Here is a 17,244-nt window from a genome sequence, read left to right on the forward strand (position 1 = left end):
ACAGATTTTCTAACTCCATCTAAATAACAGCATAAGGGGATTCATTATGACTGACTGCCTGAGTTCAAATCACAGGCCCATCACTACGGTTGGGTAGCCCTGTGTTTTACTTCGTGAACCTCAGTTTCCCCACATGTAAAATGTATATAAAATCACTACCCCTTAAGGGCAGGCCCAAGAATTTAAATAAAATGGCATACATAAAAGCGTGTAGTCAAATGCTCCCAAAAAAAAAAAAAAAAAATCCGTTCTCTATTAAACAAACTGCTCATCACCAGAAAGGAAGGCAGTAGGTGGGGAGCTGGGCAAAATGGGCAAACAGGTGTTAAGAGATACAAGCTTCTAGTTATGGAATGAGGAAGTCCCAGGAATAAAAGGCACAGCATAGGAAATATAGTTAAATATGATAATAGTATTATATGGTGACAGACGGTAGGTACACTTACGGTGAGCACAGCCTAACATATAGAGAAGCTCAATCATGATGTTGTACTCCTGAAACTAATGTAGTGATATCATGTCAACTGGATTCAAATAACAAAATTCAAAAACAACATCCATTCTCTATTCAGTCACTCATTTGACAAATATTCACTGCCTGCTGATTCCATGCAAAGCACTATTAATTAATGTCTTCCCCTAACTTACCCTCTGAAGGTTTTTATTTTTTAATTTTTTTTTTAACTTTTTTTTTTTTTTTTTTTTTTTTTTGAGACAGAGACAGAGCATGAACAGGGGAGGGGCAGAGAGAGAGGGAGACACAGAATTGGAAGCAGGCTCCAGGCTCTGAGCCGTCAGCCCAGAGCCCGACGCAGGGCTTGAACTCACGGACCGTGAGATCGTGACCTGAGCTGAAGTCGGACGCTTAACCGACTGAGCCACCCAGGCGCCCCGAAGGTTTTTAAATAAATATGTCCCTGAAAAGAAGTATTGCACTCGAAAGTATGCCACTGAACATCTGGGAAAACTGACTTAAAGTTACCAAACTCTTCCACATTGGAACTTACGGAAACCACTGTTAGAGAATACATCAAATATATAAAGCAGTTTTCAAAAAAAAAAAAAAAACAAAAAAAACCATTTTTTTTGTTACAAAGAACATTTTCACTATTTATGGGACACAATCACTGCTTTGGATTTACTTTGCGGTTCTTGGGTCTAATTTATTTGCTAGTTGCAAAGTCTACTCTGCGAAACTCAAGAATGACAAAGGAAAAAGATAAGTGATTGACAAAAGTAACTGTGGCAAAGCTGACACACTCCTGTGGCCCTCACCTTCCTGGCCGGGAAGAGTGCCAGGTGGAGCTGGCAGATTGTGGAAAATGTGAAAGCTTTTTCTTAGAGCACTCAGGAGAGGGAGGTAAGGGTTAAAAGAGCAAACTGCAAAATATCTGTCAAATGTGAGTTATTGTGATTGGAAGCATCGTCTACTGTACTAGACTCGTGCACGGGCTTTAATCCGGGGGCTTCTTTCGCAAAACACAATGAGTATGGCTTTGCCCATAAGTCCACGGAATACAAACGAATGATCTATTTCAAGAGAAGGCAAACAGGGGCCCGTCACCTGAATTTCAGGTCTACCGTAAGGATTGAACCTGTGACTCACAGCTTCTCCCTGACTCCGTTTGCTATGGGAAAATGGCCCTTCCTAAATGAAAATCCTCTACCTGTACCAAAAAAATCACAGTATGTATACAAAAATGATTCAGGATGCCCCCCCCCCCAAATGATACATGTGCTCATTTCCGGTGTGATAATGTACAGAGTGTGGCACAATGTGCCTAACTCAACACTTCTGTTTTCAAATGAATGGTTTAAGTTAATTCTACCTTTAACAAAGAATTGTTAAAAAAAAAAAAAAACAAAACCAAAAACCAATCAGTGGTTACCAAGGGTTGAGGGAGGGGAACTTGTGGTGTTACTGTTTAATGGGTACGGAGTTCCAGTTTGGGGTGATGAAGAAGGTTCTGAAGATGGGTGGTGGTGATGGATATACACCAACATGGAGGTACTTAATGCCGCTCAACTGCACACCCAGAAACAGTTAAAGTGGTCAATGTTACGTTATATGTATTTTACCACAATGAAACTTTAAAAAAAATGTTACTAGCCTCAAAAATGAAAACACATAGAAGAACGTTATTCGTTATAAACTCTTGTTCATCTTAGACCAGTGATAAAAATCCTTCAAAGCAACTATGTCAAAACGAGCACCCTAGCTAGATTAAATGGATCGCTAACATAACGAAAACATTTTGTCACTGCTGAAAGCCACTCGTCATGCCAAGAACGTATACCTATTGCATTTTATACACACACATGTGTTTATGGCTAAGATAATAATAAACTTTGTCACCATATCTTTATTGTCAGATAGTAAAAGAAACCATGGTGGGGACCAATACCCAATGCAGACTTGAGAACCCGGTTACTACAGAATTACCAGACTTACATGCAATCTCCAGGTAGGTGAACAAAACGGTTGGGAGAACAGTCTGTATTTCACATCTCCCATACACACCCTCTCCCGTTACCCCCAGAAAACTGGGCTAATTTCCGTTTGCTTACCACCAGTCCTAGTACGAGCGTGCGGACTCTCTCTCCTATCTCTGGAGAAATGTCATTGCCAAACTGCTGCAGGGTAGTAAGGAACCGTTTCAGCTTACTGAGTTGCCTGGCGCCACAGGCCGGGGGCAGCTGTTGATTAGCCAGAGAAGAAGAGGAAGAGGAGGAAGGCCCATTGCTAAAGCCATTGGGCGGCGAGGGGGCGCCATTCAAGGCTGTGGGTGAATGGCTCGTGCCATTGGTTACTGTCAAGAGCACAAAATAAGAAAGAAAAACAAGTAAATCAACACAGAGGGAAAAGGCACAAGGAAATTACAATCAAGTTTCGTTCCCTTTAAATCTGGAGGATCCTGTGGTTTGGGAAACTGGGGTGGGGGGAGGCTTTTCTGTCAAAGGCTTTGGCTTCCCAGGGGTACCACGGGTTCAGGTACTCTAGGACTGGATGGCTCTCCCCTCCTCACACTGCATGCCGGTACTCCACGCGGAAGCGGAGCCCCCATGGGAGTCGGCTGTAACCCGGGGACAGCCCTGCCTCCCGTGCACACATATGCCAACCACGTGAAATGTCTCAAACACGGAACAAACAGCGTTTTTGGATGTCAGCCTTCTGTCACAGGCTGACATCAATATAGCGGGACCGTTCCTCTCTAAACTGTTCCCCTAGAGAAAGTGTACATTTGGTGGAGACTAAATTCATCACTGAACATTTTTAATCATGTTTTGTACACACAACTGACAGCTGTGTTTATAGAAATAGGACTTTCAAGTTTTAACCTTATACCACCCAATTAGAAGGCTATTTTCTCCCCCTCATATTTCTTAACCACTTCTTTAGGGAAGATGCAAATTTTATATAAGAAGCCAAATGGATATGGTAATTATCAGAGAGTTAGTTCAAGAAATCGGAAAGGGACATCTCGTCCCAACTAATAGCGTGGATTGGCGGTAATTTGACAACTTTGTTTCCGATAAAATGTATGTGAACACCAAGATAATTCGTAAGAACAAGACTAGAGAATTTTGTGCATTTCTCACTAACGAAAATGTTGATTTTATCATATTAAAATCAATAAATTCGACCAACTCCACTTTATCCAACTCATCTATTACATGTAATTTTGACAGGTTATCTCCAACAGAAGTTTGAAGATGTCTGAAGCACTCTATCATTCTTAAAAGTTTCCAGATAATACAATAGCCCCTTGTCCCAAACGAGCACCAAAGCAACCTGTCATGAAATGACTGCTCACTAGGACTTCTCACAGAAGACATGTGCCCATCACTGTGGCTCTGGGTAACGACAAACCAGATACAAGATGACAGGGTCGCAACTTGGTGCCGCTGCAGCCTCCTGTTCCTTACACGTTTGGAAAGGCCTTTAAATGGCAGCGCAACGCCGCATAAACAGCCTGGGATGTGTATTTTGCCAATCCCTTATAATCCCATGCATCTAGTTTTGCCTGTGATTGTTCATTCATACAGACTTGATGACACACGATCTGTAAATAGTACTATCTGCAACAGATAGCATTTATTAGTTTCACAAATCCTTTAGGACAATTTTACCCGGGACTTTGAAACTGATGGAAACAAAGCTATCCACTATCCCTGCTGGAATCTACAGGAAAGGAAGGGAAGTGGCCGTTCTCTCGGAATGTTCTGTCCTTTCCTCGGACAACCCAGAAAGCCAATACACGCCACTGATTCAGGACACAAGGCCTGAGCCGAGTTGGAATTGAGTAAAGGTTTAATAAAAGTCTGACAGGCTCAAGACAAGAAAGATGCTCCTTCTTTCAGAAAGTTTTCTGTATGTGACTGTTGCCCAGAGCAATACCCCTTTTTCACGTAAGGCTTCTAGCTTTGAATCTTATTTGTAAATACCAGGAGAAAGTGGTATTAGAAGACCAGAAGCAACCTGGAAATAATTGTAGGATATTAACATGTTCCAAGGCAAAATGTACAAGCTAAAATAAGGAGCTACACATTAAGTCAAAGTAAAAATTATGGTGGTAACAAATGGAGCCGCAGCCCAAACGAATGCAATAGTCTTCATTGCGGAAATCAAAGCAGACTACAACTGTGAAGCAAAAATGGAAAGGCAGGCAAATATTGGCAGTCATACAAATTATACCTAAGATGCTGTACGTCTGCGCAGGCTCAATACCTACTCACTGGCAATTAAATGATTTGGGGGAAGGAGGCGGCGGGGGGCGGGGGGGGGGGGGGCTTCACTTCTGCAGGAAAAAAAAATTTAGACTTCAAAATGGAAACGGGAAACGCAGAAGTGTCTACTCACACGTCGTCGGTGTAAATGAACTGGTTCTCGGAGCTCCTTGAGTTGTAGGGGGAGGTGGCATGGTGGGAGGAGTCAGCCTAGATGGGGTCTTCACATCCACAGGTGAGTCTGGCATCGTGGAGTGCTTCTCAGTCCGATCTGGAGGACGCCACCATTGAACAGGTTATTTTACTCCTTAAGCACCTTCGTTGCTTTTTGTTTCTTGTTTTGTTTTGTTTTGTTTTTAAGTGGGGTTCATCTTTTTTATAAGCAAGTGAACAGAAGAAATCCGACATCTCCTCTCAATAAAATAGGCTGATCTACTGAAGTTTAAATCAGGACTTTATCATCCAAACCCCACTTAAGAAGGTGTAGCACAGATGGCAGGACCTCATTTGTAACTGGGTTATTTTACATCCTATTGTTATTTCTGGCTTGGGCAGATGCTACCTTGGTAGTGTTATATCCAACGGCACAACCTCACTCGAAGCTGAAGCCAACGCTAGCAAGAGGTAAAAAAATAGATGAGGAAGTAAAATGGTAATAAACCTTTTAGTGAGGAACAACACAAATCTGAAGGTCTGTTATGCAGGTGAGATACTGATAGGAGCCAGCATGTTTATAAGGACTTTTTTTTTGTAGCACCTGCCATGCCCTTTCCGTGCTTAGTTTCTGGCCCATTAGGAGAAGCAGGTTATGTCTCCCAGATACACTCCTCACTTCAATGTTCCTCTGCCCTGCAGGAAAACGCCCCACTACATAAATGCTGTATTTCACACAATGAGGTTACACGATTGTTTATTCAGAATTTGTGATTTGTGACCCACCGTCTTAGAAACATGACACCAATCCTTCAATTAATAACCTCGGGCAGAGTGAGAATGGAAAAACCCCAAATAGCAAATGAAAAGGAACGAAAGGCCCTCTCTGTATTTTCTCATGAGTATGTGACAGATATGGAGAAATTTCCTGATTACCCAATAACGAACATTTGAGCTTCAAGACTGTTTTCTACTATGCATGCTTTGCCTTTGAAATTCTGAGCTGTTTTTTCTCTGTCAAATCTATTGAAGCAACAGATCTCCAATAAAAAAGTGAGTTTTGTTTCTTTAGAATACAATTTTCTACCAGCACGGTGTGCCTGCGCGCGCGCGCGCGCGCACACACACACACACACACACACACACACACACACCAACAATGTCTGAAATATTTCCCACTCGGACTTTTGGAAAAGTCAAGTCACGGGGACTACTGGTCAAGAGTGGGTCTTTTTAAAACACTATGATAACCATGGGGAGAAATTCTCAACACTGACTTTAAATGTCTATTTTTTTTTTTTTTTTTTAAAGTGAAAAATCCAAATCACTATGCTGGCAACTCCAAACCTACCTCACACCTTTATTCAGAGCCGTGTCACGAGACTTGGGTTGCAACAGAACATAACATTTTAAAGTTGAAATAATGTCGATGCCGTAACAGGGGAAATGCGATAAAAGAATGAAAATAATCATCATTCTAATAAGAGCATTTTGATAGCCCAGTATCAGAGATCAGAGTCTCTTTTTCTTCACCCTGACAGCTCGCTGGAGAACCACGAATGCCCCTTTAGTCAATGCGTGTTCTGAGTGAAATGTGGTAAAAACCCACATGGAGAGCGTTTCTACCTTGATCTCACCCCTTAAAAGCTTGCCTTCCTAGTGCTAGTCCAGAACACTGTAACACCCAGGATCAGTAACTCACTTAGTCTAGAAAACTACCCAAGTCAGGCAGGTTTAAAAGCGCTTCTTCAATAGTTAAATTCGCTGCACGGTCTACTCACCTCAACCAACCTCAGCAACAAGGGAATAAATAGCTTTCCGCTTATGTTGCAGCTGAGGGAAGAGGTACGGCAGCAAATACAACTCTCCCTAAATAAAGGCAAATATTTCTGTCATGCCAAGGAAGGAGGGATAGAGGGAGGCTTGCCAGAGTCGGCTGGGAGATAACAGTGGGAACTGCAGGTCCATCTGGTTTTCATTCTGCGAACACTCACACTGAACTGTTAGAGAAGGCAGTCCAGATACACAGACTTGAAGCACGTGGTTGTGCAGACAGAGGGAGGAAGAGCGGGAGGGGGCGGGGGGGTGGGGGGGTGGTGGGAATCGTGAAAAAAATAAATAAATAAAGCAAGGGAAGGAAAAAAGCAGCAAGGGAGAAAAGAGCCCAAATGAAGAGAAAGTTACCCCAGGCGGCTTCGTCCACCCAGACACGCTGAGCCTTAGTGGGCACGGCCCCTGCACCTTACTTACCTGGAGGTACTTCTTGAGCAGAACCTAAACTGGAAAACACATCTGAAACCCGTGTCTGTCTACCCTTGTTGCTGACACTGAGAGAAAAGGAAATAGACGATAAAATCGACAATGGGTGTCCTCTTCAAACTTAAGAGGATCTTAATAATAGTAACAACAGCAACAACAACAACAACGACGACGATAAAAGGTAGAGGAGTGATTTTTTTTAATCCTCGAAACGGCATGGCATCGATACTTTAAGAACAAGAACCACTGAGCCAAAGCATTGCAAAAACGCCACTGCTTCTAAACAGGACTATATGCATTCTGGCCGGAATAGCCAAATTTCGGCGACAGTTAGCTCCACTCTGATCAAATGGAGTTCCAACCCAGAGGTCCTACAAACTTAGACAAAGTGGGACCATATGTAACTCATTCCGTGCTGTTCAGTGCAATCAATCCAGGACGAGGAGAGATGGTGAAGTTACCAGCCAGGACTAACCCGGACACACACACAAACCCTCTGGAGTAGAGAGATTTAAGATAAATTCAGAAAATGTGTTTCAAGTATGCTGAGTCCTGTTGCATTTGTTTTGGATTACTTAAAAAAAAAAAGCAAAACATTTTGAAATATATATTCTTGAAACTTTTATAGCAAACAGCAAAAGAACTATGATTCAACCACAGAAGTATTTCTTCTCCGTTTCAAATTAGAGGATACAGTAAAACCAATATTAAGTTATAATACTTCTTATGCAATTTTTTTAAGTTTATGAAAATTATTCCTAGATGTAATTTCTATTTTTAGTTGCTGCAGGGGAATGCTGACATCAATTGAAAGCCTGGCACAAAATGATAAAAAAAGAAAAAGAAAAAGAAAAACAATCTATCAGAGCAGGTATAATCAAAAGGACTGACTTGCCTCTACCTTAATGATACACACGACTACTAAATAAAGATCTCCCCTATATGGTAACATTTCAACTCACATGGCAAATATCCAACACATATGTACCAAAGATGGCTGAAACATGGAAGAAAATGTGGCATATATAAATACATTACTGATACCATTTCAATATCCAATTCAGTGTCAGAGGCTTCTAGAAGAGGTATGTTTTCCATTTCCTTCTTTTTCTTTTTTTTTTTTTTTAAGTAAAAAGGAAAGGTATGGCATAATCTGCCGTAGCACTTACTTTACTTTTTGTTAGTTCAAACAGTTCCAGATGTGTTTTTCAGGTATGGAGAAGAGGCATTCTGTATTTTCCTTATTTACATACTATTTCTAGAGATGATTACTGTAAATAGAAAGTTCAGGATTGGTAGACGGGACGTCTTTTCCTATCAGAGTTCATCGTGTCAATTATAATAGAAGAAATATCTTATAATAGAAGAAATACCTACATCCCAGATGTGACAGATTGAGAAACCTCTTGGTGAATTAGCAGTTGGTACAGTTAGCCTAATTTGAGTAAGTGCTAGCTATAGGAGCTACAAGATACACAATAAAGAGGAGTCAGCCCAAGTGGAACTGAAGTACTCCTACCAGAAAAGAGAAAGCAGCTAAGGAAACACAAAACTGGGTACAGAATTTGATTTTTATTTCTATGGAAAATATGGCAAATTCAGGCCTGACAACAGAATCATTTAGTGACTGCAGTGGCTGGGTGTGAGATGTTAAAGGAAACTGCCTGTAGACCAGAATGGTGGCCACCCAGCCTCCACAATGCTGCCATCTCATTTTCCTGCTGAGCACTTCTGGAATGTTCATTCCTGCTCAGGAGAATAAAAGTCAAATGCTAATAGTCTAAGCACAACAGAATGATACAATGGAAGGCTATTTGGAATAACAGACAAATTTCCAAGTTAAGACAGACTTGGTTTCGAATGTAAACTCAGCCATCAGTAGTGGGTCCTCAGGCAAGTTATGTTGATCCTGAGTTCCTCATAAGAAGAATACTGATATACACCCCTCTCTGCCTCATTAAGACCCCGGCATAGTACCTACTCAAGTCAGGCACCAGCACATGTGATCTCCATTCTCTTGTGCCTGCCCCTCCATCATCCATTCATGGCTTTATTTCCAATGTCCTCCCCCCCGGGTCTACGCTCTATCTGTACAGGGCACCTTGGCATTCCCTGGCTTTTCTGCCTTTCATTTTATACTGTTTATTTCCTTCATCTAGAAAGATCTGCCCCACCTATCCCATTCTTCACTGCCCATTACAGATCCTCTTATAGCTTTCCCCAGGTGCCCAAGGCACCAACCGCATCATGCTTGTTTGGCCTTTTAGCATTTACCACAGCCTATGAGTACGACAGTGTGTGTGTGTGTGTGTGTGTGTGTGTGCGTGTTTACACCCAATCACTCCAACCACAGCCTATGAGTACGATAGTTGTGTGTGTGTGTGTGTGTGTATGTGTGTTATATATCCAATCACTCCAACCAATGAAAACAGTAAGCAATTTGATGGCAGTTTTTTTAAATGCCTAATTTAAAAGACAAATACATAACCATCAACAGCATATAAATACATGATTAGGAAGTGGAATGCAGGTAATATGGGAACATGATGGAGATCTGAAATTTACTTCAACTCTGTGATCAACTTATGTCGTTTTAGGCAAGTGTAAGAATCATCTGTTACTTCATCACAGGTGTTTTATGAAGATTTTTTTTTTTTTTTCTGAAACACAAATATGATCTTGTCTATTCCATGCTTTAAAACCTTTGGGAAGGTCCACTCCCCCTCTCTCTGCCCCTTCCCGGCTCACGCCGTGTCCCTGTCTCTCAACAATAAATAAATGTTAAAAATTTTTTTTTAAAAGTGAAAAGGGGGTGCCTGGGTGGCTATTGGTTAAGCATCCGACTTCGGCTCAGATCATGATCTCACGGTTTGTGAGTTCAAGCCCCACATAGGGCTCTCTGCTGATAGCTCAGAACCTGGAGCCTGCTTTAGATTCTGTGTCTCCCCCTCTCTCTGCCCCTTCCCTGCTCACACTCTGTGTCTGTCTCTCAATAGTAAATAAACGTTAAAAAAACAAAACAAAACAAAAAAAACCCACCTTTGGGAAGGTCCCACTGCCCACAGAATACAAACAAACTCTTTAGCTTATGTCACAGATCCTGGAGCTCCTACTCAACAGCGCTTCTCCCTTCTTTCTTGCTGGAAAGTCCTGATTTTGTTCAGGTGCACAATTCTTGGGGAGCAGATCCTTCTTCTTTTAATCAGGTTGTCATGCTCCCCTTTATCAGCAACAGGTTTCAGAGGTGAGTGCTGTGCTCCAATTCTAGACAATGGGTCATCCAGGGAGGTCTATGGAAGTTTTGGGAAAGACTTCCTCATGAACTGATCAGAGACCCAAGGACTAAAACAGACCCTCTTCTTCTGGTAGGTACTGTTATATCTGTGATTCCTTCACTTCTCTTCTTTGGAGTCTACTTCTCTTACCCATAGAATTAGGCATCTTAGATTATAGAACTTCAGGGATCATCTGCAAACTCTAATACTCTCTGGTTTCTTTCTACAGATATGGCTTATGTTCATTTCAAAGACAAAGAAGACTACCCAGAGAACATAAATCTGACAATAAAGGGACCACAAAATTATTTTGAAATTGGTGATCATAACCAGACTTCCTCTGTTCACATAAATATCTATGTCCACAAGAATGTGTCTGCATAGAAATCTTTTCCCACACACACTACAATTAACATCTATCTCTTGTTTTCAAATACCTTTTCAATCCTCATTACTAAATCTCCACTGATGATCTGGTTATGAAACAACCCTACCAATGTCCACTTGTCCCTGTTTAGTTACCATCAAAACACTCACTCGGATAGCCCAGGTTCTTAAAGAGTACTCTACACTCACATTCCTTCCTTCCTCATTTCCCATTCCATCTTTCACAAACTTCCAGTGGACTCCTAGAAAGTTTTCTTCCCCATACTGGGACCTGTCATACCTCTAATCCCATAACTACCTTGGGAGTCACCATGTTCTTTCATGACCTTGTACCAAGGTTACCAGCAGCTGGTTCCAGCACAGCACCCTGTCCAAGATGGGCAATCTCAGTCATTCTCCAACATTTTTACCTTCAGATGTGAAGGCAGAAAAACAATCTCACTCCAGAGGTAGAAGACTGTACTGCCTACTGCCCTCCATGTGAAAAAGAAGGCAACTAACAGGCAGAAAGAAATGAAGAAAAATGGCAAGAGATTATCCTGATAATGCGAAATTCTTCATTCTACTAATTCCTACAATGTGATCTTCCAAACAGCCCACAGAACCTCGTCAATCAATCCCTCCTTTGCCTAAAACCCACACTTGAAACCAAAGAATACACACTAAAATAATATTGGGAGTGTAGCATCAAGATATCATCCTAACTCCCACTGAAACTCTTCAATTATCTCTTCATTATTAATCCAAGAAACGCCAGATACTTTATCTGGCATCTTTGTAGAATCTGACTGCGTCTCACCACTTCCTCCCTTTGGAAACATTGTTATCCCCAGGATCCCAGCATTCCAACGCTCTCATTCTTCTCAGGACGTCCGGGCTGCTCCTTCTGACGTTTCTTCATCACTGTGATAATTACTGGTAGCTTCCCCCCATGCTCCTTCATAGTTACTCTTGAAATCTTCTCTCTATACCTTCTCCTTAGGGACTTCATTTGTGTGGGGTGACAGTCACCCCATGGCTCTTATGTCGATGACTTGTACCTCTAGGCCCACCATCCCTCCCAAGTTCCGCACCCAAACATCCAGAGGGCTACTCATTTTCAACACCCTGGATTCAAACCCTCCTCATCCATCATCTCTCACCTGGTCTAATCAACAACCCATTGGATGGTCTCCCTGCCGTGCACTATTCACCTCTGTGCCATTGTCCAAATCACACCATCAGGTCACTACGTATGCCAAAGATATGATCAGAGACCTTACTCCTCTCTTCTTAGTACTCTTCAAAGACCTTTTGCGATGTGAAACATAAAGGCCTTGTGCCTTAATAAGGCACTGAAAGACCACTGGGACCCATCTGGTTTCTGTAACTGCTCCAGGCTCATCTTCATTTCTCCCTTCCACTCTTATCCCCACCTCTGAACTCCGTACCAAACTAACGCAGCTCTCCCAATGCCCCCAGGTCGTATAGGCTTCCCTCACACTGCACCCTTTCTTTTCCCTAGATTCTTCTTCACCCCACCACTGCCTGGTTAAGTCCATCATTCCTTTAAATCTTCTTTCAGGTATTACTTCAGCCAGGGACCCTCCGTTGACAACCCTTCCATCCCTAGCTGGCCAGGAAGGCCCTTTATTCCCTTATTACCCGGTCCAGATCCCTCTTACAGCACTGACCACACTGTATTTAGAATCAAGTCGGTCTCTCCCACTAGGTCATAACTTATTCAAGGGTAATGATGACATCTTACTTGTTTTTATATTCTCAGCACTTTGGCCCGTGCCTGATACAGCGAACGTGCTCGATAAATGTCGTATTTTAAAGGAATACATAGTACTATGTCATAAGGCATGTCTACAGTCATGACAACTTTGCGACGCCAGAACTTCTAAGAGCTTTAACTTAAAATCACCTCCATCTTTTTTCTATCATCCTAAAAGAATTCTAAAAAGAATTTCTAGGGGCGCCTGGGTAGCTCAGTCAGTTAAGCGTCCGACTTCAGCTCAGGTCATGATCTCACAGTCTGTGAGTTCCAGCCCCGTGTCAGGCTCTGTGCTGACAGCTCAGAGGCCTGGAGCCTGCTTCAGATTCTGTGTCTCCCTCTCTCTCTGCCCCTCCCCTGCTCATGCTCTGTCTCTCTCTGTCTCAGAAATAAATTTAAAACAACATTAAAATAAATAAATAAATAAATAAATGAAAAGAATTTCTATATTCTGAAAACATTAAGTTACCAAAGATAAATCTAAAAAAAAAAAAAAAAAACAGTAGTAAATCACTGAATTCACCAGCTTTCCAGTAATGACAACATATTCCCTAAGGCTTTTTATATAATATTAGAAAAAAGGCTTTGTAAAGCAATCTGTATACATAAGACCTACAGCCTCCAAAAGCTCCCTTTTTTTTACAAGAATAGCACAATCATACATATGCACATTCACAACAAAGAGAAAAGCATATTATGAACCAAAAACACATTTTTTCTACATTTCACAAGCTTTTCTGTTGCTTGTCTATGGATGGTGGGATTACACATTATTTTTAATTTCTTCTTGTTATTTTTCTCATTTATTTAAATGTTCTACAATGAGCATGTTTTCTTTTTACAAGCAAAAAAACAAACATACAAAAAACCAACTTATTAGGATAAGTCACCTAAAATCAAGCATTGGGCACTGTACCAAATGCCCTGCATGCTTTACCTCATTTTAAATCTCACTATGAAAAGGTACTACAAATTTGCCCATCTTATAAAAAGGAACTGAGGCCCAGAGGGTTGGACAATCTGTCCAAGGTTACAAGCCAGAACTCATTCCAGACCTTCTCAAGAGTCCATTACCTTCTAAAGCTAATGTTATTTTTACGTGATCTAGAAAACTGAAATAAAGACACATTCAGTTAATGTTAAACTGAGAGCGTTACGCGAGGACTTCATCTCCCAATACTACTGTAACTAGCCACCTGTGACCATGTAAATTTTAATTAAAGTTAAACAAAATTTAAAACTCAGCTCCTCAGTCACACTAGCCACATTCAATAAGGTAGCTGTGCCTACCCTATTAGGGAACTCGGCCCTGGAACACTTCCGTTATCATAAAATCACAGCGCCATACTAAAATAATGGCTCTATGGCAGGAGTCCCTGGAGGTGACAATGCAGATTGAAAGAGCAGGGATGAGAAGAGGTGCCTCTGGCTTCATCCGAAACACCTTCCGTCCCATTAAGACCTTTCGTATTTTTTTTCATAGATTGGGTTTCTACATATTTCATTTGGTAAGCTTAACGGGTAGAAAATACAAAAGTTTGAAACCCAATGACTAAAATAAGTAAACTCTCAGCTCTGAGAAAGCGGGAGAGTAAGACAGGTCATTAGTAAACATTGGGAAACTGCACTAATGAGAACAAGGCCAAGGAATCAGTGTGGAATGAGCCAGTAAGCCGCTGGGCCAGCAGCTATCTGGAATCAGAGATGACAGTCTGAAGACCAGCTTCATGCCTTTAAAGTGCATGAACTTGGGTTAAGATGGAAAACAGGCAGAAGAATGAGATGAGTCTATAATAACCTATCATGATTTCTAGAAAAATAGCTTCAATAATGTTTGGGTCATGTCCTTATGGGGATAACAATGGGAATTTCCCTTCCCTTCCTCTATGGCATGTATCTAGCTAGCACTTGACACATTTCTCTTGGTTTTGAGTGTCTCCCCAACCACAGTGTCAGCTTCACGAATGCAGAAATTTCTACCTGTTTGTTAAGTCCAGCCTCCATAGCATTAAGAAGAGTGCTTGAAATAGCAGCCACTTGATTTGTTGAATGAACAAAGAAGGTAAGCGAAGACTAAAACAAAGCCAGTTTCCGACAAAACAGCCAGAGACATATTAGGAACTATGGTTACCTAGAGGGGGGCAAAGGCTGAGTGAGGCAGACAGCGTAAGTGTTCAAAGTAGACGCCACCTTGCGGAGGGGAAAATGCTAAGCAGTAGAATCAGGAAATAGTTTCGATCGCTCTGCTCATTTTTTGACAAAGATGAGCTGTGGACCCCAAGATAAAGCACCCTATTTTTTTAGAAAGTGTTTATTTATTTATTTGGGGGGAGGGGGGTACGGGGCAGAGAGAGAGGGAGAGAGAATCCCAAGCCGGCTCCGTGCCATCAGTGCAGAATCTGCTGCGGGGCTCAATCTCACGAACTGAGATCATGACCTGCGCCAAAATGAAGAGTGGATTGCCTTAACCAGTTGGCACCCCCCCAAAAAACACTCTAAACATTAACAAGTACTCAAATGGTGGTTCTAGCTAGAAAAATCAATTACTAATTTCCTAAAGTGTGGAAAGGACTGCTGGTCCTGTGAATACCAGTGGATGTCAGGCATTACCTCTGTGTGTAAGTTCCTAAGAAATGTCATCTCTCTCACAGTTGTTAAGAGCTTCACTCCTGTGACTCCTGTTTCCAAGTCTAAGAACCACTTCCTGGAGGCCACTAAGTGGCCATCCAGCAGCCCCGGGTTTAGCTACCCTACTTCAACCAGCACAGCTCCATATTTATCTGCTCTGTGCACTGCTGTTGTGGTTAAGACTTCCTTTGGAAAAAAAGGATCTCCTGTCTGGGAAGAGTTTGAACCCCTTGGCACAGGCAGCCGGCAAATGTTCGCTGAATGACTGTGGTAAAAATACTTATTAAGGAAAAACCAAATCACTCAAGTTAACACAAAAAAAGTAACTCCTGCGTGTGTAGAGAGCAGAAAAAGATACAGACATCACCAAGGGCCCATGCAATGACTATAAGTATCTATATAACATCCTGTTGCCAAAATGAAGATTATTCCAGAAGGTAGGAAAAAAAAAAAAATCACTAAATAAAAAGTGATCCAAACATTTGACAATCTTTAAGTGTGGACAATTTTCCTGCAGGAATATTTGTCTTATTTGCCAGCGTTAAAGGCTATTAAGGAAGCTTGTGGAGCTGCTGAAGGGTAGTACACATATCCACTGCCATCAGTTATGATCATCCAGGTAAGAGCTGGTGAATCAGGGCAGAAAATTATGAAGGTACACAGACTATGTACCTGTGGCTAAATTGCAGACAAGTAGCAGGAGCTCAAAAAAATTTATTGAATCTAATCCAATGTACTCTTTAAAAAAAACAACAACCAGTACTGTTAGACTTCACATTATGGGCAAGGGGAAGGCACTGAGAGTTTTAGGATATGCTCATTTCTAATCTTACATTATGGATAAGTATGGAGCAGAGATTAAATAGGGTAAGAAAGGCAAGAGAGGGCAGGCATTCTGGTCTGCAACAGCCTAGGCTAGAAATAATACAGGGATCCAGCATGGACGTGGCTCTTAAGACTGGAGACGAGAAGATTCAGGAAGACATTTTTATACTCTACGGCAGATTCACAGAGCTTGGTAACAAAGTAAAATTAAAACTTGAGCAAGTGAGAATCTAGAGGTGTGTGATAATGTCAAAAACTAAAACCAAAACACAGCAGGAAGAATCATCTGGAAAAAAGGCAGGATAAGTCACAGTTTACTTAGAGATATCTCTGCAAGACTCTGTTGTTTTTACATAAAACATCCTGAATGTCTTCTTGCGCATGTGCCACCATCAAATTATTCTTCCTCCTAAATGTGCTTCACCATTGCTATCAGCATCCTGGAACACCACCGTCACTCACTGGGACCTTCTAGGAACTAGTCTGTGCAACTCTTCACCCTACACTGCAATCAGTTTATCCCACAACAACTTGTACTTATCCCACAAGTTTAAATAATCTGGTTAAACACAAAACTATTCACTCATTTGATATAAAAGCATGTATTCGAAAATTCCTGAGCCATCTACAAAGTGCCAGGTACCCCTTCAGACACAGAGAAAAGACAATGGACACACAAGAAAATCACTGCCCTCAAGAACTTCACATTCTAATGATCCGATCAAGTTACTCCCCTATTCAAAGTGTTTAAATAGTTCATCATCACTCTCAGGATAAAATCCAAAACCCTTTAAATGACCTACAACCTAGACAGATTTCGTCTCTGCCTGCCTCTCTTATCTCACCTCATATCTCACTGGTTTTATAGGGTGCAAGCTTCACCTCAACTCAGGGCCTTTCAACCTGGAAAACCGATCTCCACTCAAATTCATTTACTCAAGGAAGGCGTTCTGGGTCCCTCCCAAGTCCCCTGTATGGGAAGCTCTCCTGTACCATCTAATTGTTCTTTATTGGGCTTGCTGCAACTATTATAAATAACTGTATAATAACTTGTTGGTCTAACATCTCCTACCAGACAGCAAAATGCTCTGTTATGGCAGGGAGCGTATCATTTCGTCTCATGTTCTATCAGACATCAACTGAGTCCCAGAATTTAGCATGATGCCGAGAAGCTAGAAAAAGTTAAAAAGTGGACAAACACAGACATCTTTCGATTTAAAAACACAGATT

At 41.6% G+C, this 17,244-nt stretch overlaps 1 protein-coding gene across 9 annotated transcripts in view; it reads right to left on the reverse strand.

The window, feature by feature from the left end:
- The window catches only part of RUNX1T1 (RUNX1 partner transcriptional co-repressor 1), a 142,519-nt gene that overhangs the window by 56,324 nt on the left and 68,951 nt on the right, over positions 1 to 17,244 (reverse strand). For 7 of the 9 annotated variants that reach the window (XM_058698546.1, XM_058698537.1, XM_058698540.1 and 4 more), the window contains 2 exons: positions 4,862 to 4,999; positions 2,569 to 2,810 (listed from right to left, as the gene is read on the reverse strand). In XM_058698546.1, the coding sequence (XP_058554529.1) occupies positions 2,569 to 2,810; positions 4,862 to 4,999 (380 nt within the window). Of the gene's footprint in view, positions 1 to 2,568; positions 2,811 to 4,861; positions 5,000 to 6,662; positions 6,728 to 7,131; positions 7,157 to 17,244 lie in introns of those variants that run through there. The other 2 variants (XM_058698545.1, XM_058698543.1) reach the window with 2 other exon arrangements.

The sequence above is a fragment of the Neofelis nebulosa genome, chromosome 14, assembly GCF_028018385.1.
Source record: "Neofelis nebulosa isolate mNeoNeb1 chromosome 14, mNeoNeb1.pri, whole genome shotgun sequence".
Taxonomy (NCBI): domain Eukaryota; kingdom Metazoa; phylum Chordata; class Mammalia; order Carnivora; family Felidae; genus Neofelis; species Neofelis nebulosa.